The 21,608-nt window shown below is 55.1% G+C and overlaps 7 protein-coding genes across 7 annotated transcripts; 4 read left to right on the forward strand and 3 right to left on the reverse strand.

Annotated features, from left to right (window-relative positions):
• The first annotated feature begins 89 nt into the window (after nt 1–89).
• On the forward strand, nt 90–899 carry DICSQDRAFT_85506 (zf-CSL-domain-containing protein). The gene is made up of 4 exons (XM_007365175.1): nt 90–365; nt 432–607; nt 680–765; nt 837–899. Exons 1-2 carry the CDS (start codon nt 183–185, stop codon nt 600–602), a joined length of 354 nt encoding a protein of 117 aa, XP_007365237.1. The 5' UTR covers nt 90–182; the 3' UTR covers nt 603–607; nt 680–765; nt 837–899.
• Nucleotides 900–2,299: 1,400 nt separating this feature from the next.
• DICSQDRAFT_39864 (uncharacterized protein) lies at nt 2,300–2,953 on the forward strand (the record flags this gene model as incomplete). The annotated part of the gene is made up of 1 exon (XM_007365176.1): nt 2,300–2,953. A coding segment is annotated over one exon (654 nt), but the record flags the coding sequence as incomplete, so codon positions are not given.
• A 624-nt stretch (nt 2,954–3,577) lies between these two features.
• DICSQDRAFT_161274 (uncharacterized protein) lies at nt 3,578–5,804 on the reverse strand. Its single transcript, XM_007365177.1, has 2 exons — nt 5,542–5,804; nt 3,578–5,484 (listed from the first exon to the last, which is right to left on the reverse strand). Exon 2 carries the CDS (start codon nt 5,467–5,469, stop codon nt 3,721–3,723), a length of 1,749 nt encoding a protein of 582 aa, XP_007365239.1. The 5' UTR covers nt 5,470–5,484; nt 5,542–5,804; the 3' UTR covers nt 3,578–3,720.
• Nucleotides 5,805–11,381: 5,577 nt separating this feature from the next.
• On the reverse strand, nt 11,382–12,198 carry DICSQDRAFT_59027 (uncharacterized protein; the record flags this gene model as incomplete). The annotated part of the gene is made up of 5 exons (XM_007365178.1): nt 11,382–11,565; nt 11,592–11,696; nt 11,746–11,763; nt 11,905–12,058; nt 12,114–12,198. Coding segments are annotated over 5 exons (546 nt in total), but the record flags the coding sequence as incomplete, so codon positions are not given.
• Nucleotides 12,199–13,825: 1,627 nt separating this feature from the next.
• DICSQDRAFT_180340 (histone-fold-containing protein) lies at nt 13,826–14,993 on the reverse strand. The gene is made up of 5 exons (XM_007365179.1): nt 14,789–14,993; nt 14,635–14,713; nt 14,566–14,572; nt 14,384–14,502; nt 13,826–14,313 (listed from the first exon to the last, which is right to left on the reverse strand). Exons 1-5 carry the CDS (start codon nt 14,915–14,917, stop codon nt 13,895–13,897), a joined length of 753 nt encoding a protein of 250 aa, XP_007365241.1. The 5' UTR covers nt 14,918–14,993; the 3' UTR covers nt 13,826–13,894.
• Nucleotides 14,994–15,333: 340 nt separating this feature from the next.
• Nucleotides 15,334–19,035, forward strand: DICSQDRAFT_85511 (uncharacterized protein; the record flags this gene model as incomplete). The annotated part of the gene is made up of 2 exons (XM_007365180.1): nt 15,334–15,789; nt 16,271–19,035. 2 exons carry the CDS (start codon nt 15,334–15,336, stop codon nt 18,833–18,835), a joined length of 3,021 nt encoding a protein of 1,006 aa, XP_007365242.1. The 3' UTR covers nt 18,836–19,035.
• Nucleotides 19,036–19,598: 563 nt separating this feature from the next.
• DICSQDRAFT_85516 (terpenoid synthase) lies at nt 19,599–21,146 on the forward strand. The gene is made up of 3 exons (XM_007365181.1): nt 19,599–20,036; nt 20,193–20,484; nt 20,544–21,146. Exons 1-3 carry the CDS (start codon nt 19,735–19,737, stop codon nt 20,850–20,852), a joined length of 903 nt encoding a protein of 300 aa, XP_007365243.1. The 5' UTR covers nt 19,599–19,734; the 3' UTR covers nt 20,853–21,146.
• Nucleotides 21,147–21,608: the final 462 nt, after the last annotated feature.

Consider the following 21,608-nt stretch of genomic DNA (forward strand, 5'->3'; position numbering starts at 1 on the left):
AGAGCAAGCGCCCATTTCTGCTGCCCTTACATAAGCAAATTTTGCACTTTGTATCGTCCTCCGATTTCTGATCCGTTCCGCACACTCAGCTTGACTTGACTTTTGGGCTTGCCGCACACGACGCTGGGCCGTCAGGCCGTTCTCAATACTCGCTTTTCTGGGTCTCTGTCTTTCTCATCACCATGGGCGCCTACTACGACGAGGTCGAGATCGAGGACATGGTCTGGGACGAGGAGAAGCGGGTGTACCACTACCCGTGCCCGTGCGGGGACCGGTTCGAGATCTCGCGCAAGCAGCTGAAGAACTACGAGGACGTCGCGACGTGCCCGAGCTGCAGTCTGGTTATACGGGTGATATATGATCCTGTGAGTGCCTTGCGGTGCTACCTATGCCCGTTTTGCGAGTGACTGACTGTTGCGAATGACGGCCAGCTGGACTTCGAGGACGACCCCTCAGACGACGAAGACGAGGGCGCGTCTGCAGAAGAGGAGGAAGATGATGAGGACGAGGATGAGGATAGCGAGGAGGAGACTTTTGAGGATGCGATGGAGCACTTGACCATCGCTGACGAGAAGCCGCAGGCGATCGCCGTCGCTGCGTGAAAATGGTGAGCCTACACTTCGATGGTGGTCCCCAATCCCCGACTGACTCGTGCCTCTGCGACACTTTTTCGCTATAGACACTTCTCGCGTGCACACTTTACGGTCTATAACCTTCCGACACTTCAGGACGGTATCTATTCCCCGCGAATGTATCGATTAGCTTGTGAGTCTAGACATGGATCCGATTATTTATCGCGCACATCTTCTGATGCGACCTCTGTCATGAGTATCTAGTGCATACACTGTATCACCATAATGACATTGCCACAATATGTTGGTTTCCTTAAATGAACTCTCGCTTCCCTAGTTTGAGTCGCAAGGAGTACATGCAGAACACTTAGCGCCACATGGTCGAAGGGCCTCAATAAGGCCGTACCCGCGATAGGTGGCCCGTGTCTTCCAAAGTGTTCAACCTTGTTCGCCATCCTCTAAGACTTAGAAATGAGCACGAGGCATCATCAAATTGAACTTTCACCAACGTGTTTACCCTTCAAGGCCTCGCGATGCAAATAGGTGCGCGTTGATTCGACTGCAGCCCATTTCTTCGCACGCTATACGACTGAACATCTGTCACCCACTAGAATAAGGTACCTGTTGTCTAAGCATCATGCCGGCTTAAGCTGTCAGGAATTATCGACGTATCTGGCGTCTTGTCAGCTCACGGGTTTCCGAAACACGATGGTATTTCCTTGGATCTACTCATGTGAGTGGGCCGGAAAAGACCACGCCCATCAACCTGATCAAATACATTTCATCGACTAAGAGTCGCGCCGGCCACCTGCAAACTGACGGTTGATGCATCATCTGTGCCTCCGCCACTGTCACGGTCCACCCCGAAGTGCAGTCCCGCTTGTAGACCATGAGAGCGACTGAGTGCGTCTGCCATGTCATCCGTCACGATGCAGGATTCTCTTACGCCTAGCGGACATCATAGCCGGGGCTTCTTGCCACTCCCAAGACAAGTGACACGACATTGGGTGTAATGTTGTGGTCAGAGTTCTCACCTGGAATACGACCTGCGACATGTGTTCAGCGGCGCAATACGAACCTCGATGGTCCGTTGATGCACAAAACACTGAGCGTGGTGGACCGTAACCGTCAAATTCGTGGCTGGATATTCGTGGTCCAGGTACCTCTTGTTCTACAGGAACCTTCTTTGAACTCCATCAGGCTCCATACCCAGAAAGAGCCAGTGGTATGGCTTCTGCTCTTCGAATCCCACAGATCACTTGGTTGTACATGGGAAGAGTCTTCAAGTGGTTCACGTCCCACCTGCCGTAACCCTGTCAACTCTGTCGCAGCTGCGATGCGTCCTTCAGAGTTTCGGGGCCACTCAACTTTCATCCTGGCCCGTGGGGTCTTCCCCACAATCCCTCTGCTGCGATTGAGCCGTCGCGTACGGGTTTGCCAGGGCGTTGATCACTTTCACCGCCTCGACGTCGAATGCGCGCGCTCCCATTGCTCGAAACGGCCGGCCCACGTGACTCACGCACGTCAGCACACAACATGCTCGCGCAATCGCGTCTCCGCCATTCGCGCCGGACGCTCACAAGCATCTGTCGACATGCTGCACATTCCCCACAGGCCTCTCCTCTGCTCCCTCATATACCCCACCCCGACTTGAATTTCCTACCACTTTTTTGTTCCTTTGCGAGGGAGCTTGCCTCTAGCACCACCGACGTGCCCCACCGAAAGTCATGGAGACCCTCCCGCTCGAGCTCCACGCTTTGATCGTCGAGTATGCGTGTACGGACGACGGCGCGACCGCCCGGTCGCTCGCGCTCGTCTCGCGGTACGTCCACGACGTCGCTACCCCCTTCCTCTTCCAGTCCCTCGCCGTCTCCGGTCTGCACCAAATGACCGAGCTCGTCGTGCGTCTCGAGGCGCTTCCTCCACGCGCACGGCGTATACGGCATCTTTTCCTCTCAGACTGGACACACAAGGACGTGATCAAAATGCAGAAGCAGTGCGCGCCGACGTCCTTCCTAGAGATGGAGCGATACGACGCCGAGCGTGCGTTTGCCGGCCGCATACTGCAGCACGCCGCCCCGACGCTCGAGACCCTCGCGCTCGTCGTCGCGTGCCCGTACACCGCGCCCCCGCTCGTCGGCCAGCTCTTCGCGCTCCCGCTTCCCCGCCTGCAGGGGCTCGCGATCGACGGCTTCTATCCCTTCCCCCACACACGCAGCGTCCTGCCCAGGCTGGAGAGGTTGCACCTGTCGGGAAACCGCAACCCGTATGGGCTGCTGCAGCTGGGCGCGCTGGAGGCGGCGTGTCCGGAGCTCAGCTATTTGCGTATATCTGGTCTGGACGCGGCGCCGGCGTTCGCGCGCGAGCTGCACAGCGCGCTGTTCCCTCAGCCGCTCAGCGGAGGGATTGAGTTGTCGTCCTCGTTCTCGTTCCCGAGCGCGCTCCCCGTACGCCTGTGCGAGCTCCGCGTCGAGGTGCGCCGGCCGCGCGAGTGCCCTGTGCGGCAGAGCCACCCCACTGGGCGGCAGCGCGCGCACTCGCAGCGCGCCCCGCAGAAGAGCGGGCACGAGAAGATGATGGAGACGCTGCGGGAGGTGGTGCGCAGGAGGGCGGAGACGCGCTTGGGGAACGTCGAGGTCGTCGAGGGGGACCGGGAGGACACGTTTGGAGAGATGCGGCGCGAGTGGCTGAGAGGGGGTTGATGAGGACTGAGGGCTCGGAGGCGCGATGGAGGTGATGCGTCCCGTGCTGGTGCTATAGAGGCTTGTGGCCTTCCCTCAATTATTTGCATTGCGCGGCACCGCTCGTTGACTGTATACTGTGTTCGCAAACGCCTGTAGCACTACACACGAACATATATGTACAATCATGCTTACCCATGCTTACCCATGACCGGTCGACCCTTGCCTTCACTGACACGCAGCGTATTTGAGCCACGAATTACCGGCATCGCGGCCACTCTAATTGTCGTATCATTTAAGAGTTGTGGACAAACTTGAGCTAGTGGGGTCATGCCTCCAGCGACCGACTGAGGCGGAGGATGCGGGGTAGCAACCCATCGAATAACTATGTCAGCTTGTAATGAAGCGCGTAGCGTTCTCTGATGATCGTGCTCTACATTGTGTAGCCCGTTTTAGCCAGGTCTAATCTACAAATCCCCATAATACGTGTCGTCCAGTAACGCGCTGTTGCGTGCGACACCACGAAGCGTAGGTGTGCAGTAGCGACCATCAGCATCCTTGAGAGACAGCGTACAGACGACGTCTTTGTCACGCAGAACGACCTCCTCCAGCACATGCTCGCCGATTGCAGTGGCCAGCGCCTCGCAGAGTGCGACAAGCCCCAGTCTGAGGTGGACCACGTCGTCAGGGACACGGTGCCAGTGCAGCAGCGCTTCTTCCCTCCATCTACTCAGCATGAGGGACGAGAGCCTGGGAAACGCACGTAGCACCGTGCGCCAAGCATCGGTTCGCAGCGATCCGACGTCGCCCCCGAGCTCGAGGGTGTGGACCGGGGCCGCACCGAACAGCTCCGCCACTTCGCGTACTAGCGTCGGGAGGCCGAAGCGCCCGTGCTGGACCCAGTATTCGAGCCTACCAGAGAACGAGAGCAGCAGCTTGAAGTTGGCCGGGGGAGGCACGCCGCCTGATAACCCCGGGGAGCCGACGCGCCCGGCCCACGTCGGAGCCCATCTGGGTGGAGTGACCACGAGGAGGCGGACGCATTGTACGGAGCGCAGGGCAGGGAGGGAGCATGACGCGGGGATCAGAGAACGGAAGGTGAACGGGGTTTCTTCTCCAGCAGGCTCTGGGTCCGTCTTGTAAGCGTCGAGCTTGGCGTGCACGTCTTCGCTGAGACTGACGTGTGGAAGGATCCAGTCCAAGAGGAGCCTGTGGTCGTCCGTGGTAATTGTGAAGGCACGCAACGAGCATGGGAGGAGCACGAGATCTTCAGACGCACGCTCTTCGACCACGTCCTCAGGAGCACAGGCTTCGTCCCACACCGGAGAGTTGATTTGGAGAGTTTCCAGCGACTCGAACGCAGTCAGCATTGTCAGAAAGGAGAGGAGGCTGTCAGGATGGTCCGCGTAGCACCAGGTCAGATCTAGGTGGCGCAGCCTCATGGATTCGAGCCCGATGAACGTCACCGTGTTCAACACTACACCCGTCAGGCGCAATGTGTGTAATCTCGGGAGGAGTCGTTGATCCAGTCGGATTGGGGGGGCAAAGGTGATTTTGGGTGGCTCCCATGGGCTCTCGCTTGCATCCAGGATGAACTGCAGGTCTAGCTCCTCCACGGCTGGCATGCCACCTTCCTCCGACAGAAGTTGTCGCACAAATGCACATTGAGACTGATCGAAGCTGCGAACGCAATGAAGCATGAGCTTCCTGATAGTAGAGCGCAACCGTGAGAGCAGGGGCGCGATGACGAGCATGGTTCCGCCCGAGCGGATGGTGAGATGCAGAGTGGCACCGCGAGAACGAGCTACCGAGAGGACTAGTAGGCGCGGCTCATGGGAGATGTCGACATTACGCCATAACGAGGGCATCGTGATGATCGCTCTTCGCCAAGTCTTGCACACCAGCATAAGCGACCGCCAGAACCTCTTGTACCAGGAGGGACCCGTGGAGCCGTCGTCATATATTTGGAGCATGATCGCCATGAAGAGCTCTTCGGGGAGTCTGGAGATCGGTGATGCGACGAGAGAGTCGCTGGACGGGCCCACCTGGTCTTCAGGGGCTTCTAGCATAAAAGATGCGGCAAGTGCGGCCTCCCATTCTTCCCAACTGTCCTGACGCCCGTGAGTGGATTGTCGTAGTAATCTCCATAAGTCATATACGCTTTCCCACTGTAGATGTTCGGCAGATGGAGAGTGAATGGAATGCATCGCCGGCATCTACTTGCGACATGCCTAGAAACAAGGTGGCATCTGGATTAGCTCGGGTTTTGGACCACGTCTGGAGCTCACATGAGGAGAAGTGAACGTTAGTCGAGGCTTTAGGGCACACATCGCCGCAGGGAACCTCCGTCTACGCATGCAAGGATACATTAGCGGCATAGCGACAATGGATGGTAACAAGGGGCATGCGCGCGGCCGAATCTGTACGTGACTTCTCAACCGCCACCACGACCCGCACCTCAATGGACTGTCCATGGGATATTACTCCGGTCGATGTGTAACTATCGGGACGGAGTTTGACCTAGCGTCGCAGCTGGGCTTGTCTCCTTGACTGTATGTCAAGTCCCTTCGGAGCGATTTTGGCCACCCGTTTCGCATGTCCACAGCGTGCCATACCAGTTTGGACAGAAGATGTCAAGATCTTTGGAAGCTGCAGTCGCGGGAACTGCTAGAAGTGCACGGTAGATTGCACTATAGCAGAAGAACGTGATCCTTGAATGGACAGGGTCCAAGGAGTAGGCAATCAATACATTATGTGGAGACTGAGCAGAGCTGCATAACAAAAGGCATTTGGACGGTCGCACGCACCCTATTTTCCTGCGTAGCTTGCGCCTAGGTCACTGTACAATATTTCGAAGTGATAGCATCGATGTCGCTCGGAAGGGGCCTCCGAGACTCCGAAACACCGGAGACCCCGAACACTGCCGAATGTGGGATGGCGTTTTGCACTCCGGCAGCGCCTCAAGGTGTTCCACAACATCCTTGAGGGTATTCACTTGCGGTTTTACCTGCTTCAAATGCCACTGATCGGCTTTGTGGCGATACATGTCAATAAATCCGAGGTTGGACGTCATTTGGCACCTCATGTTTAGAGATTGGCCTGGTAACAATTTACTGCCGCCTGTCAAATTTCCCTTGCTGATACTAGTACAAGGTATGTCACCCATTACATATTGCGCACTATTCGAGGACGTTAATTATACGCAATATATGCACTTGCCACATCCTTTAAGCATCGTTCATCCGCGTTTTGCCGTCTTCGGGGCACCTAGACATACTCCGGCATCCCGCCGGTTGTACTTCTAAATACTGCACTCCCCGTATATTTGAGCTTCCTCAACGCTGGTTCGCCAAAGCAAAGTCGCTGTAGCACATACCTCGTCTTCCGTTCGCATGGTGCGGAACGTCCGCGCATCGGAGCGTACAAAGAGTCGCCAATACCTTCTTTTGTTCTTGGTAAACACGTGTTGTATCGCTCACGCTCTTCTCACAGCTTTCTGCCCTCAGAAGCATAGTGTTCCTGTCTGTGACGCTCCTACAGAACTTGTTGCCGTCCCATCGGCGGTAAGTATGACAGTCCAGATCGACATGAACGAGCCATGCACAGCTGAGTTCCCATTCTCAGAACGCCGCCTGCAATGCATAGAATGCATCATAGTGCCCCTTGATATCCTTGACCTTCTAGTTCATATGACCTCACTAGTTGCCGAGATCATGAAGCAGAGAAGCGTGATGCGCTCAGGATGGACATGCCTGGATGCCTGCTACCGTGCACCCGACTGGTGGCATATCGCCCAGGCCTTCAGCAGCGCTTGCGAAGGCGCACGCAAATTGCTCGTCGCTCCGGTCCCTTCGCATCCTGAGCGTCACCTGTCTCAACTGACGCTCTTCGCAGGGAGGGCTGTTCGTAAAGCGTCTTGCAAGAGCAATTGGCCTTGTCTTGACACTGGAAGAAAATCATAGGCGCCTGTTCTCGATGTAGGACATCCTCTTACCAAGGTGACTTACACGCTGGTTGTACTATTTAGACTACCGAGGGAACGGAGACACTCAGTGTAGTCAAGTGAGTCAGATGATCCAGCTCTCGAACCTCAATCTATGCTAACCATGACAAGTTCAGAAGGCAATGGCTTCGCCATTGTCTCCGACCCTTGTTCATGCCGTGGATATTTAACCGTTGAGTGGTATGGCAAGGCATTACTTTGACCTACAATAATCTCGGCCTTACGTTGAAAGCTTTTGGATAGGTCATCTTCAATTAACCCCAGGGTCGTACATACCTGTGTCGACTGTCGCTTACAGCCTGTTCGGCTCAGGAGGTCTTGACTCACGTCTTACAGCTCTCGGTCTCACTCGGATTTAGTGCCAGGGTTTCATCATACGGTGTGGGCGCGAGCCCTCAAAATCCGCCGTGCCCTAAAGAACGGCATATCACGAGTCGGCGCCCGACACCCAGAGAATTACATCGGTAAGTTCGAACTGCAAGCATTGTTGCCTTCACTGCCTTTGCCCGTGGACAGGGGCCTCTGATTGACATGCGGAAATGGGTATAAATACAGGTCTAAACTCGCTGAACACTGTAGGAGCCCTCTCTCCTCTCCCCTCAAGCCTGATCACAGATTCTCAGTCGGTTCGCTATCTATCGACAGGTGTATGCCTCAACTCCACAGCTGACATAGCTTCAGATAGTCATGAAGCTCACTCTTGCCAGATTCCTTGCCATTTGTGCCGTCGCGGGCTTCGCCCATGGCCAAACTCTTGACTTCTTCACGGTGAAAAGCTGCTCTGGCGCTGCATCTGAAGAGTTCAGGGATGTGGGCTGCAACGTCTGCGTTGACCCCCCTGGCGCCACGTTGATTCTATTAGCTGTATTCCAGAGCCAGAGCTGATGCCCACGACACAACCAATGCCTCATGACGTTAGACTGGGAAGCCGTATCCATCACAGACATTGGTTCTAACCAGCGCTGGGAGTCCCACAACGAGGTGCGCCCTTTGCACTCAATCGCGAGAGCATCGTTCACAATCTCATACCATACTTGCTTCATAACGTTAGAACGGCTGTACCGCGGCTTCCCTGGTCGGGCAAGGCTTTGGCCCTGCATGCGATATCGCGGGTCACACTGCAATCCGCTCGTTCTTTGTGGCTTGCTGAAATTCAAGTCGCATCGGTCTGAAGCTGCGGGGTTGTGCATGACATGCTGATGCTAGGGCGGGTAGGGTAGATGCTAGCTGATGTAGACGATAGTTTGATACAAGACTGTACAAAGTCATGTTATCAGTGCTTGGCAGCTTCTGCCACCCTGGAGACCTCCAAGCAATTGCCGGTGTACCGTCAGAAGTCGGGAATGTGTACCTAGATCCCCGGGGCCATAGTTGGAGTCGAGACTTCGGGATGCGTTTTCCCCAAAGTTGTCGTTTTAACACTGTCTTTCGGACCGGGGATGGTTCGCAACACTGCCGCTGTGCTAAGTACTGCTCCTAGTGAATATGTAGGAAGTAGTTCGTTGGTCTGCTAGATCGGGCCCAGCCATTGCAGCGGTCTTCTGTGCTGCACGGATGATGATGGGGCGCTCGCCATGCAGTTTCGGCAATTGGTTACCATCATTCGTAAATACACATCGACCATGACACATCGAGAGGGCAATTCACGACATTCTCATTGTATGGCATCATGTATCGACGTCTCTCTTCCTTCAGATACCGCCCATAGGAGAGTACTCGGTCCTCCTACGCTTGTCATGTTGCGTAAGACACCTCTCTTCCGGTCATGGGACTCCGGGAAAAGGACAGCCTCTCGCATGTTTAGGAACAAGCGAGAGCCCAAGATGGAAGCGAACATGAAAGAGCAGCTGATTGAGGGTATCAATCAGCAGTAATCACATCCTTGTGGCGTACTGCGACATACGAGAGAGCTGCATCCATGTATGGGCTGCGTTTGATCCATAGGATGGCGTTCACGACAAGACCAGCGAAGACCCTGCCCGAGTGTGAGTGGGAGCACATATACACTCAGCGTGAAAACGTACGCTAAGAAGTAGATAGCGCTACGAGAATGACTTATGAGAAATATATACTCCTCACAGGACTTGGGAGAGCTAAGAAGCCTACCTGTCTTGCGCTAGTATTTTGACGAGATCCGGAATACTATCTGCATCCGGCGCAAGCCCACCTGTACGCGTCTTGCCTTTGAGTCTACGAGCGAGGTCTCTCCCCCGTGCTATCCAGAGAACAAGAAGGCAGATGATAGGTTCAAAGATGAGAGCGGGGACCCAGAAAAATGTTGCAATGGGTGGAATCAATGTGTAGCAGATTTTTTGCAAGCCGATTTCCACAATAGCAGGTTCTGATGTGACAGTCAACAATGTCGAACTCTGAAGGTCTGCATGGGACGTCGCCTTACCGGATAACCATATTAGTGTTAGTCCTAACAAGCTGGCCATGGTCCCTATTTCAATGACGCATATGGCCGAGAGGACTATCAAGACGCGTCTACTCTTCCCGTACAGAGCATAGACCTTTTGGGTGCAATTTGAGCATCAAAGGGTTATGTGAGGGTTACCTCGGACGCTCACACGAAGTAAGGATATGACTGTGAACAATATGAACCATCTCTGCTAAGTCACTGATCCGAGCAATCTTACTTAACTTGTACGCATACTGTCGACACGAGGGCCACTACATTATCGATGCAGAACATTGCTGTGCGGCTGTTTTGGAGAGATGGTGAGGTGCAGAATCACTTTGCGATCAGGCATGACTTACAACTAGAAGGACATCATGTGAGAAGGCATGTCCTAAGACCTCACGATATGACAACTTACATTCTCAGACAACACGGCGTTATTCAAGACTGATGGCCCCGTGTCAATGTGTCTTTCCTGATTTGCTGAGTGGATCTAGATGTACTATATCTCATACATAACTATACGAGGGCCAGGAATCGATTCTGGAATATTGCAGGTTATTCCCTGTATCAATAGCCTCCGCGTCGAAGGTACGTACGAGGATGTACACAATGACTGTCCACGACCACTTTCTTTGTCTCCACACAACGTTGAGCTAAGAACACGTCGGCACTCTTCACCAGGCGTATTTGTAGAACACAATGGACGTACCTCAGTATCCCAAAGCAAGACTAATCAGAGATGTAGTGCTTCAATGCACGACCGCCAAGACGAAAGGGGACTGCACAGTAGTCGTAAACGAGTAATGTGATAGCGCCGATCTCGGAGTAAGAGACCACGAAGAGTGGGTAAAGAGCTTCCATGGCATAGAGGGATAGTGAAGCACAAGTTCGAAGGGATCTAAGAGCTTATGAGCCGACGCGTGGTCCGAGTCCCAAGGATACGTCTGAGACGGCGATGATGCATTCAGTGATGGCTCATGTACCGCCCTTGATAACAATCGGGCTTCTTACCGAAGTAGCATCAGCACCTCCACAGTAGTACCTGCAGCGACAATTGAGCGACTTGGCTCGGAACCTGATCTGACATGTGTGCCGCCTGTCTCGGATCCCGCGGCCAACTTAGGCCACAGGGAGAATAGCAGTGGGTCCTGCAGTCAAACGTCAAAAGAATCCTCAAAATTACCTATTCGAGCTAGGAGAGACACTCAGGCGACTAGTTCCTTCGAGTACAGATGTTGGTAACGCCAGGACCTTCTTGGCGCCAATGCATTATGCGACGGGCGTGTTCAGAACATAGAACCGGGGCCCGACTCGGAGCGCTCACCTGCTGGAATCATAAGTAAGCGATAGAACCATGACGCTTCAGAGCCACGATGGCGAAGAGCACTGACCTGAGTAACCGTCTTGAAGAAGTCGCTATATATCTGACTGACACAGCTGCTTCGTGTCACAACGAAGACCCTTCGTTCTCGTTGTTTAGACTCTGAACCGGGATACATCTACTATCCATTACATTGCTACTGGCGACAGCTCAGCATCTACTTGTGATGTGCGACGCTGAAGAAACGGACTAGTGACACCTGGTCAGAGCGATGGTGATCTTTGTTAGATGTGTGGTGAACGCGGAATGCATCAATCCGCATGAGCGATAGGAAGTGATTATCCATGAAGATATACCAGCCGAACACACCAACGTATGATCAGTGTCATGCCCCACGACATCACGAATCAATCCCTACGTCTTCCCCCGTAGATACCGCCCATTCCAGAGCACTCGGTCCTCCTATGCTCATCAGATTACGCAAGACGCCTCTTTGTCGGTCACACGACTCGGGGAACAAGACAGCTGCTCGCATGCTCAAGAACAAGCGAGAGCCTAGGATAGAAGGAAGCACATACGACCAGCTGAGAAGACTATCAGAACGACGTACTTCCTGAGGCCTGAAGGGGTTTGTGAGACATACGGGAGTGCTGCCCTAATGTATGAGCTGCGATTTATCCATAGGATAGCATTGACTGCGAGCTCGATGAAGATTCTGTTGGAGTTTCAGCAGGTGAGCGAAAAGTCGAACTGTGAAGACGTACCCTAAGAAGTAGATGAGGCTGCAGAAAGTGATGTGGTAAACGAGTAGATACTATGGAAGGGACAGCGACGGAGCATACCTATCCTGCGCTAGTATTTTCACGAGATCCGGCGTGTCGGTGCAGATTCCCGGCGGTGAACTATTTTGCCCTATAGCGCACCTGAATCTGTGAGCACATTCTTCACCCCAGGCCGCCCATAGAACAAGGGCGCAGAGAACAGGTTCGAAGACGAGCGCAGGGACCCAAAAGAACACTGCGATAGGTGGGATCGCGGGGTAGCAGTTACTATCTTGAATGATGACATCAGAAAGATCTGAAAAAAGGTAAGCTGTGCGCATGACTGATTCATGTGGAATTATTGTGCCTACGGGATATCGAGAGAAGAGTCAGTCCTAAGAAAGTAGCCATGATTCCTATTTGGACGACACACAGAATCGAGAGGGCCACCAGGAGTCGTTTTCTCTTCCCGTACAGAGCGTAGACCTTCAGGGAAAGACCTCAGCACGAGTTCGTCCCCATAGCCGTACACGGCTACTCACTCGAACGAAGGAGATCGCTGAGAAAGCAAGGGCCTTAGTACGACTACTTGGGCTAATTGATGTGAGCCGGACGGACTCACACTGGGCACACAACATCGACACGAGGGCAATAACGTTTTCCATGCACAGGACCACTACGCAGCTGATTTGACGAGCCATGTAGACGTGAGGTGCGCGACTAACGAAAGGCAACCTACTACTACAAGGGGCACATGTGAGAAAATCATCCGCCACACCGGAAAACAACGACTCACATGCCGGCTGCCAATGGCACAGTCAAGGACTGGAGGAGGAACATCAACCCAAGATTTGCAGCTCAGCTCTGAGGGCACGACGGACCGTGTCTTGTACATAACCACATAAGGGGTAGATAGCGATTCTGCATATTCACTGGTAAACTGTGGCACCTAGCTGTTTGCCGTCGAGAAATACGCACGAAGATGTACAGAGAAAACGTCCAAGACCATTTTCGTCTCTTCCAGACGACCTTGCGCTACTCATCATTTCAATGCTACATTGATGTGTATACTTACATAGAGCAAGAGCGGAACACCAACCTCGGTATCCCAGAGTAAAACTGGCGGCGTACGTCATAAGCTATGAGACATCATGAGATGAGATGATAGGGGACTTCACTGTAGTCATAAAGGAACACAGTAAACGCGCTGAAATCCGAGCGTTTGGATGTCATCGTGAGTGCAATAACGCTAATGGAGTTCATGACTATGATGGGGGCAACAGGACACGCACTCGATAGGATCCGAGACCTTATAACCTAGCACCTTAGAAGGCTAGCGCTCTCATCAGGGCGTCACGTCATGGCGGTGAAAACCTACCTCCTGAAGCCCGGGCTTATTATTGTCGGTGAGTACGCGGTTGATGTACTTTCCAAACCGGAGCTGAAAACTCACGCACCCGTTACTTCCAGTGTTTCAGCCGGAAAGGAACTCACCTGCCTCGGACAGTAGTATGGCACCCACGTCGCTGGCCACCGCATTGGCAGGCCTTCTAACAAGCGCCTTCGCTACACTAGACCCGTAAAGCTCCGGTCGGACAAGTGTAGCCTTATGGCGGGGGTAGTCTAAAACGCACTGCGTAATGTTAGCAACAGTATTACATAGATCGGTCCTTCAAGAGGCCGCTCCAGCTGGAACGCCTCGGCCCGTACGGAACATAGCCACACATGACAGGTACCAATAGCGGACCGTTGACTGAATCCTCGGCAAGTACGCCACTGCTTACGACTGCTCAATCACGATCGGGCAATGATCAGATGTGCAGCTCGAACCCTGACTGATAATCTAGCCACCGCCCTCCTGCAAAAGCGGAAGAGCATAGTATCGACTCTGCGATGGATGCGGGCTGAGGTCATCGGGACACGGAGGGGTTCATGCAAGGTGCCGCTTTCGTAAACAGGCTTTGCATCCTGGCGAAGTCGATTCAGTTACGCATACTCAGTTGAGACGGGCACAGCAAACTTGGATTCCGAATGACTCACCATTCGAACATCAGTCCGTTTCTAGGGCCAAAGGAGCAGGTGTGGAAGGGCCGTATTGCGGTAATGTCGTTGCTACATGGTGTACGATGAATCGAAGACAGAGACAAACCGGTCAATCCTCCTCTAACGCATGTTGGGCGTCAAGCCCCTTCGCATCTCGCCGTAGCTCCTCGTCCTCCAGTGCCATCGTATCTTCAGGCTCCTCCTCATCCCCTAACTCCTCGTCATCCATCTCCTCGTCGACATCCTCTACCGCCTCCTCCTCCTGATCTTGATCCGGATCCTGCATTTCCTGGTCCTCATCGACGTCTTCTGCGACCTCTGACGACGGATCGGCAGCTGTGTGCGCGGCAGACGCGGAGGAGGAAGGGCGGATATGGATCGGGGGAATAGGTTGCTGGGGCTCGGACGCGGCCGCTGCCTTGCCCTTGCCTCTAGGTTTTGATGCGGCGGACGCGGACTCGGACGTGTCCTTTGCTTTTGCCTTGGCGCCGCCTTTTCGCTTGTCTGCCCTTTGTGTCTCACGGTACGCTGTGCGTGGAGTGCTCAGAAGTTAGGAGTAGCGGATATGAGGGTACAAGGGGATAAGTTGCGCGCGTACTGGGCAGCTCTGCTTGGACGACCTTAGCGATGTCGGGGAACTCGACGAGTTCGAGCGCTTTGACGACATCGGTGGCGGAGATGCTCTTGTGCTGTTTTGAGCTCGCGACTTCGTGTGCTCTGCATCAGGAGGAAACTAGGTCAACGATGAGACCACCCTGACGGGAATCTGTTCGCGCTCACGTCGCAGCTGAGAGGCAGTGGAACGTGTGAGCGAACTCCGAGCGATCCGGAAAGGTGAGAACGGCGTACCAAGGTAGTTCACCCACACGGTGGAACACTTCAGAATGGACAGCATTGAATCTTTGGAGAACTTCGTGGTTTCCGGTACCTGATGCGCTGCTAAGCACTGAAGCAGCTATATCGAGCAAATGGACGCGTCGAACGCGTCGAAGACGAGGCGTACCTGCGACGCGCGCGCGAGCTTCATGATGAGACTCCGGGGCAGCTCGAAGTTGTCTATGCCTTCCGAGACGGCATCCTGTTGGGCTTGGGCTGTTGACGCTCCCGCTGTTGACTCCTTTGCTCTAGGCATGACGAAGGAGAGATGTTACAGCTATCCGAGGGCGCGCACGTCGAGGTGGCAGGAGGTGGCAGGAGGTGGCAGGTGGTGGCAGGTGGTGGTAGGTCGAGAGAGACGCGTTCGCGTGCGTTCTCAGCCACATCGAGCGCTGGCAGATATACTACTTCTTGACACCGTCCTCCACGACCTTCTCGTTGTTCAACGACTTCCTGGGCCTGCATCATAGGTGCACTCTACCATACCGCTCTTTGCTGCCCGACAGACTACTGGACGTGGAGATCCGGCGAGGGTGCGGTGCATATATACGGCGGTCCTAGGTGCGTTGTCTGCAACTCTAGCGTAAGTCCTGCCTCTTGACGTAGCTTTGCTGATAGGTCTCATGCTTGCATAATTTATTGTTACACAAGCAATTTCCGCCATTTAGACGCATGGCTTCCAAGGGAATCTCAATCTTGCTCTGGGTGTTCTTCGTTCACCTGGCCGGAATCTACCTTTACACTCGTGGCTTCCTCCTCACTCGGCTATCTCTCTCGGATACCACCACTTGCCCTGATGGAAGCTGCACCATAACTCCTTTACACAAAAGAGCCGTTGTGCTCGTTATTGATGCGCTCCGGTTCGACTTCCTCAGTCCTCACCCTCCTGAACCGGCCTCACCCTACCACCATAATGTCCTCGTTCTCCCTCAGGAACTTACAGCAACGCAACCTACTCGCTCGCTTCTCTTTGAGATGTTCTCAGACCCGCCGACCACCACTCTACAGCGGCTGAAGGGTATCACGACTGGCTCCTTGCCGACGTTCATTGACATGGGATCAAACTTCGGAGGGTCATCTATTACGGAGGATTCATTCATTGGCCAGCTGAGACTAGCGGGGAAGAAAGTGAGTTCTAGATGTCCTTTTGTCACCCTGGCAGGGACAATCTAGGACGAGAGGCTGTCCGCTTGCAGGGCATCGTGCAGCGGGATGGTGCGCGACTCGTTGCAAGCCCGTATGAGTGCCCGTACAAGTCCAGTGTTATGCTCCATCTCCTCACAGAGGTCGTGCAGGAAACGCGCTCTGTCCTACCACGTGGCATCCGGTCAAGTTTCATTCCAAGGACGAACCACTCCACGCTGAACCTCGCTCAATGCGAGCTATGTCCTTAACTAATCACAGGTTGCGCGAGTGGCTGCGTGCGTGTCGCGCAGCTCAGACGTGGCATGCAGGGGCTGTATCGCCCTGGCGGGCTATAGTTCCACGGTTGGCTGCGATGTTATTCGCTTCCACTGTGTGCTCGCTTTACTGGAGCCTGTCTGGACTTCCCATACTATCTCTCGTGCTTTGGGGTAGCTGATTGCGAGACTGACATGTCTAGTGACAGATCGCATTCATGGGAGATGATACGTGGACCACTGTCTTCCCCGACTCTTTCGAACCGAACATGACATCTCCCTACGACTCGTTCAACGTCGAGGACTTGCATACAGTAGATGAGGGAGTCATCGACCATCTCTTCCCCCTTCTCCAGGACAAGAGCGCCCCCTGGGACGTCATCATCGGTCACTTCCTCGGCGTGGACCACGTCGGCCACCGCGTTGGCCCCGATCACTCCACTATGAAGGCGAAGCTCACGCAGATGGATGCCGTTGTGCGCCGCGTCATCGACCTCCTCGACGACGAAACGCTCCTCATCCTCATGGGCGACCATGGCATGGACAGGAAGGGCGACCACGGCGGTGATGGCGACCATGAGACCTCCGCCGCGCTCTGGGTGTACAGCAAGGGCCCGCAACTCGTTCACCCTAAGGCGTCCATCCCCGAGTTCCTGCTAACCAGTCGCCTCTTTCCTGGGGCGACTATCAAGCACCGGCACATACAACAGATAGACCTCGCGCCAACGCTCTCCTTGGCGTTGGGCCTTCCCATCCCGTTCAACAATCTCGGCACTGTCATCCCAGAACTGTTCTGGCACGACAAATCTGGGAAGGACTACAGCCGTGCGCTCACGCTCAACGCGAAGCAGATCAACCGGTATCTCGAGACCTACCGTGCGAGTCCGTCTGGCGGAGAATTAGATAACGCATGGGGCGAGCTCGAGACCGTCTGGAGAACAGTCGATTTTGAGGCGCACACCACCGACAGTGAGGCGCAGTGGCTCGCTATGACGATGTACACACGCTTCGCTCTCGCAGCGTGCCGTCAACTCTGGGCGCAGTTCAACGTGTCGCTCATCGTCCTCGGATTGGTCGTCCTGGTCACGAGCACAGTTGCGGCGACGTTCATCTACTTCAGGGTTGGCGCGCTGAAGGACGAATGGGAGAGCTGGGCTTCAGAGGTGACGCGGTCCTATGTCTCTGGCGCGGCCGGAGGAGCGTTGCTCGGGTTCGTCGGCTACATGACCGTCTCTCGCTACGTGAAAGGAGTCGGACTTTCCGAATCGCTGCTCTTTGGCGCGTCGTTCGTGTCATCGCTGGTTGTCATCTTCTCTGCGCTGCCCTCGTTTTCCATCCCGTCCGTCCGCTCGCTCACTTCGATCCCTCTGCCCCTCATACTTCACGCTGCGGCGTTCGCGTCGAACTCCTTCACGGTCTGGGAAGACCGCGTCGTCAACTACCTCCTCATCTCCTCCGTCATCCCCTCCGTCCTCGTCGGCTTTAGCGCGCCCACCGCCCGCCTACGTTACCGCATTCTCGGTTTTTCCGCGCTCTTTGCGGTGTGCGTGCGGCTCATGGCGGTGAGTACGGTCTGCCGTGAGGAGCAGCAGCCCTTCTGCCACGTCACGTTCTTCGCGTCATCCTCCCTGCCATCTCCCCCACTGCCTGTCTTGCTGCTCTCGGTGCCTGTTGCCCTCGCGCTGCCATACACCATGAGGCGGTTTCTCAGAATCTCAAAGTCCGACAGAGGCACTGCGGCCCTCGTCTTCCCATTCATCCTCCCCACGGTGCTCCTCCTGGGGAGTGCGTTCTGGATACTCGAACATTTCGACTCGTCAGAGGTATTTGGGCCCGATTGGGCAGGCACGCTCCGCCTCGCGAGAACGTGGTGCGCGCGGCTCGCCATGGCGAGCGCCGTCTTCCTCGGCTACGCTTTGTGGTACCTCGTCCCGCTCTGCCTCGAGATCTCTTCCGAGACGAAGGCACAGACAAATTCGACCGCCCAGGGCCGGGGCACGCGCGAAGTGACGGTGCTGGGGTTCGCAAACGCCTATGGGGCGCCATACCTCGTCTTCTGGTGCCTGTTCCTGGGGTTGCTTTACCCCGCAACGCAGCTCTCTGGCCAGGCCGTCCTCTCTCTCGCCGCGATCGCAGTCCTCGCGCACCTCGAGGTCATCGATACCATCCGCGACGTCCGCGGCCTCGAGGCCGTCTTCGCGTCTAACAACCCCTCTGCGCTTCTGCAAACCGAGAACATGGCGCTCCGCGCACCGAGTGTTCCCCTACGCTTCGCGGAGATCGCCCCGCTCGCGATCCTGGCTGTGCACACGTTCTTCGCGACGGGCCACCAGGCCGCGATCCCGAGCATACAGTGGAAGACGGCGTTCGTGCTCACGCCCACGCTGACGTACCCGCTCTCGCCGCTGCTCGTCATCCTGAACACGTTCGGCCCGACGTTTCTCATTGCCCTGGCTTCACCCCTGCTTGCGCTGTGGAACGTCGCACCGTTACCCCAGCCCGAGGCGGACGTGAAGGTGCGCGGGGACGCCGTGCGCGCGTCGCTAGGCATCATGCTCTACCATGCGACGCTGCTCCTCAGCAGCGCAACATGTGCTGCATGGCTCCGGCGGCACCTGATGGTCTGGAAGATCTTCGCTCCACGGTTCATGCTCGCAGCCATCACGATGCTCGTTGTCGACCTAGCGGTCTTGTTCGGGGTGGCGGTCGGGGTGGCGCGTGTCTCGGACAGGGTGTCGCGGTTATTCGCTGCGATGACTTCAAGGGCGAAATGAGGACCACCCGTCTTGTTTCCTTGCACTCTAAGGAAACTAGCCCCAAAGGGTATGCCGCGACTTACGAGGATGAGTGTTGATTTCGAAGGTGGCCCCTAATGTCTCAGACCTTCGACCGTCGACGGCGTCCATCTTGACTAGAGGTGTTTTATCTCGATTGTTGCGATGCGATAAAAGTAATGAGAGTGGTTCATCATTGCACTAGTCCCTTGGTAGTAAGCTCCTAGGCACAATACGCTTTTGTGTTTCGCAAGCGATGCGGAGGGTGCTTGCCATCTCGAAGGTGCAGTGCGTTCCGCGATCACGCGCGTGCGCTTTAGCGTTCCGTATTGCGAGACCCGACTAGGCAAATGCGGAAACTGTAGTGTTCATCTTTCTTTGTTTCGCACCTCCTGCACCGACGTCCCCGTCTCTGCGCTTCTTGTCCGCGAATCGTGATCCTGCGAGTTTCCCCATCGAGCGCAAACTTATTGTCCCCGCTGTAAGGCCGGTGGGAACAAAAGGACAGCGACGGCGGCTCTGGGCTGCCAGCTGGTTCCGATGCCGCAGCTAGCGCGCACAAATGAACGGCTGCTGGGGCGTCTACCCCGTCCATCGTGCTTTCGCACCAGCCGCCACACCGGTCCATGAACTTGATATGCATGGCCATGTGTCACCCTGAAACCCTATAGTATACTAACCTCTGCCAATCTTTAGTAGTCCGGCTAGTTTCTCCCCAGATATCAACTCCAATTGTCTTCCCCATTCCACCTCTCTCCCTCTCCACGTCTGACCCCGAACCGGCCTCAGCCTCCCCCATCTTGCTCAAGGACTTCCGCATCAGGATCGCGCGAGTTTCGAACACAGACGCGGACACACACGCACACGCACGCAAACCGCACCGGTCTATTGTCACGGCCATGGGGAGCATCCGCATCCCGAACTTTCCGGCGTTCTGCAGCCCACACTTCGAACTACGGTGCAACGCCCACTGCCATACCGTCACGCTCTCGTCGGAGAAGTGGGCTCTCGCGAACCCCCTCTTCCTTGATGCGGACGAAGAGTCTCGCCTGACTGGAGCGCGGCTCGGCCTGCTGGCGGCGCTCTGCTTCCCGACATGCGACGCGGGGCAACTCCTGTCGATCACGAAGTTCCTGATCATCCTCGTGCATTGGACAGATAAGCCGCGGTCGCTCTACGCGGACGAGGAGATCTTCGACCCGTGAGTGTTTCTTCGTCTTTGCGTGTTCAACATCCCCATTCCCCAACCGAGCACCTACGTTGCGTGCGCTCTGGGTTTTACGTCGTAAAGCCGCGTCAAGACCCTCGGCTCCCAGAATTAAGGTTGTTCGACCGCTGATCTTGTGCTGTCCTTTAGAGTATGGACAAGAGCCTTCCGGCCGACCACTCGCCGGGACTGGCAAAAGCGCTTCCAGCGACATCTAGCCGCGTTCCGTCTCGGACAAGCGATTACAGCACGAAATGCGGCGGAAAGCGTCGTCCCGGACCTGGAATCGTACATCGCAATACGACGCGACGCATGTGGCGTGAAGATGCTTCTTGACCTTATCATCTATGCCGGAGGACTGGTCATTCCACCACAAATCTACGACCACCCTATCTTACGACGATTACGACAAGATGCCGGTAATATTATCGCTTGGGCTACGGTATGTCATGTTGCCCATTGGTTGCCCACCTGCGTATCACTGACATATGCCTGATGCAGGACATCGCGGCATACGCACGACATCCACGAACGTCAAATATCGTGACGGTAGTCATGACAGAGCGAAAATTCGCCCCGCAAGGCGCAGTCCACTTTGCGGGAAACCTCATCAAGGAGACCTTCTGCACGTTCCTCCAGAACGAATCCCAGTTACCCATGTTTGGTGATTGGGACGACGACGTGCGCGCATACGTCCGAGGTCTTCGGGACTGCGTCGTCGGTTCACTACACTGGCTATACGAGACCGATAGGTTCTTCGGAGAGGTCGGCGAAGACGTTCGGACTTCCGGTTGGGTCTTCGTCTCATGAGCTCACTCGCCGCAAGCGACCGTTGCTACGACCCCGCACGCCGAGGACACCCCGTCACGAATTCCATCACGTTCACGCCGTTATCACGAATTCACTTTCGTACATCGTACACCGGATCTTGCACATGGCACATTCGTATTCGTTCGTACCGCAATTTTCCTCTCCTGGACTGGAAGGGTTTAGATTACTACCACACACTGACTTCCCTGGCACCTTCAAGCTCCCCCGCTAACACGATATCCACTACACGTACTCAGCCTCGCATAGTCTCTCCTACCGCTCCTACCACTCTCCACCCGTACTGTCTTCATAGTAGCATTCTTGTACATCTCCCCATAGATACGCAGTTCGCCTTGCTCTACTAGTGGTATGATCGGATTCAATATGTAGTATTTCCATGGGCGCTTGTTTGCTCTCAGGCTTCCAATCGTTCCATCGATCACTGGCCACCGGTTGTGTTTCTTCGCATGGAGCGCGATGTGATTGGCATCGTTCATAATGATCCCGAAGTATCATAGAAGTGCATTTGTGCCTTTCAAGTCCCCTCTTACATGAGTAGTCGAATACTGAACGCGGCTGGGATATCCGGCCCGATGCGGCCGGACTTTGCTAATGGCTGCCAGTAGGCCAGTGGTTGCGTCCTGACAATCAATCCCACGGCGACCGTTTGATATTCTGAATCTAGGCAAGCATTACATCGGAACAACAGGTCTACCGTCTTTGAACGTCACGGCTTGCACTCCTAACCAAGCGTAC

Source organism: Dichomitus squalens (genome assembly GCF_000275845.1).
Source record: "Dichomitus squalens LYAD-421 SS1 unplaced genomic scaffold DICSQscaffold_11, whole genome shotgun sequence".
Classification (NCBI taxonomy): domain Eukaryota; kingdom Fungi; phylum Basidiomycota; class Agaricomycetes; order Polyporales; family Polyporaceae; genus Dichomitus; species Dichomitus squalens.

What these genes read in the sequence shown, in the direction of transcription:
- DICSQDRAFT_85506 (XM_007365175.1), top strand. Translation starts at nt 183, where the DNA reads ATGGGCGCCTACTACGACGAGGTCGAGATCGAGGACATGGTCTGGGAC. An exon ending in TACGGGTGATATATGATCCT is followed by an intron (nt 366 to 431) that starts GTGAGTGCCTTG and finishes AATGACGGCCAG; the next exon opens with CTGGACTTCGAGGACGACCC.
- DICSQDRAFT_161274 (XM_007365177.1), bottom strand. Translation starts at nt 5,469, where the DNA reads ATGCCGGCGATGCATTCCATTCACTCTCCATCTGCCGAACATCTACAG.
- DICSQDRAFT_180340 (XM_007365179.1), bottom strand. Translation starts at nt 14,917, where the DNA reads ATGCCTAGAGCAAAGGAGTCAACAGCGGGAGCGTCAACAGCCCAAGCC. An exon ending in AGCTCGCGCGCGCGTCGCAG is followed by an intron (nt 14,714 to 14,788) that starts GTACGCCTCGTC and finishes GCAGCGCATCAG; the next exon opens with GTACCGGAAACCACGAAGTT. An exon ending in CGTCCAAGCAGAGCTGCCCA is followed by an intron (nt 14,314 to 14,383) that starts GTACGCGCGCAA and finishes CTCCACGCACAG; the next exon opens with CGTACCGTGAGACACAAAGG.
- DICSQDRAFT_85516 (XM_007365181.1), top strand. Translation starts at nt 19,735, where the DNA reads ATGGGGAGCATCCGCATCCCGAACTTTCCGGCGTTCTGCAGCCCACAC. An exon ending in GACGAGGAGATCTTCGACCC is followed by an intron (nt 20,037 to 20,192) that starts GTGAGTGTTTCT and finishes GCTGTCCTTTAG; the next exon opens with AGTATGGACAAGAGCCTTCC. An exon ending in ATATTATCGCTTGGGCTACG is followed by an intron (nt 20,485 to 20,543) that starts GTATGTCATGTT and finishes TGCCTGATGCAG; the next exon opens with GACATCGCGGCATACGCACG.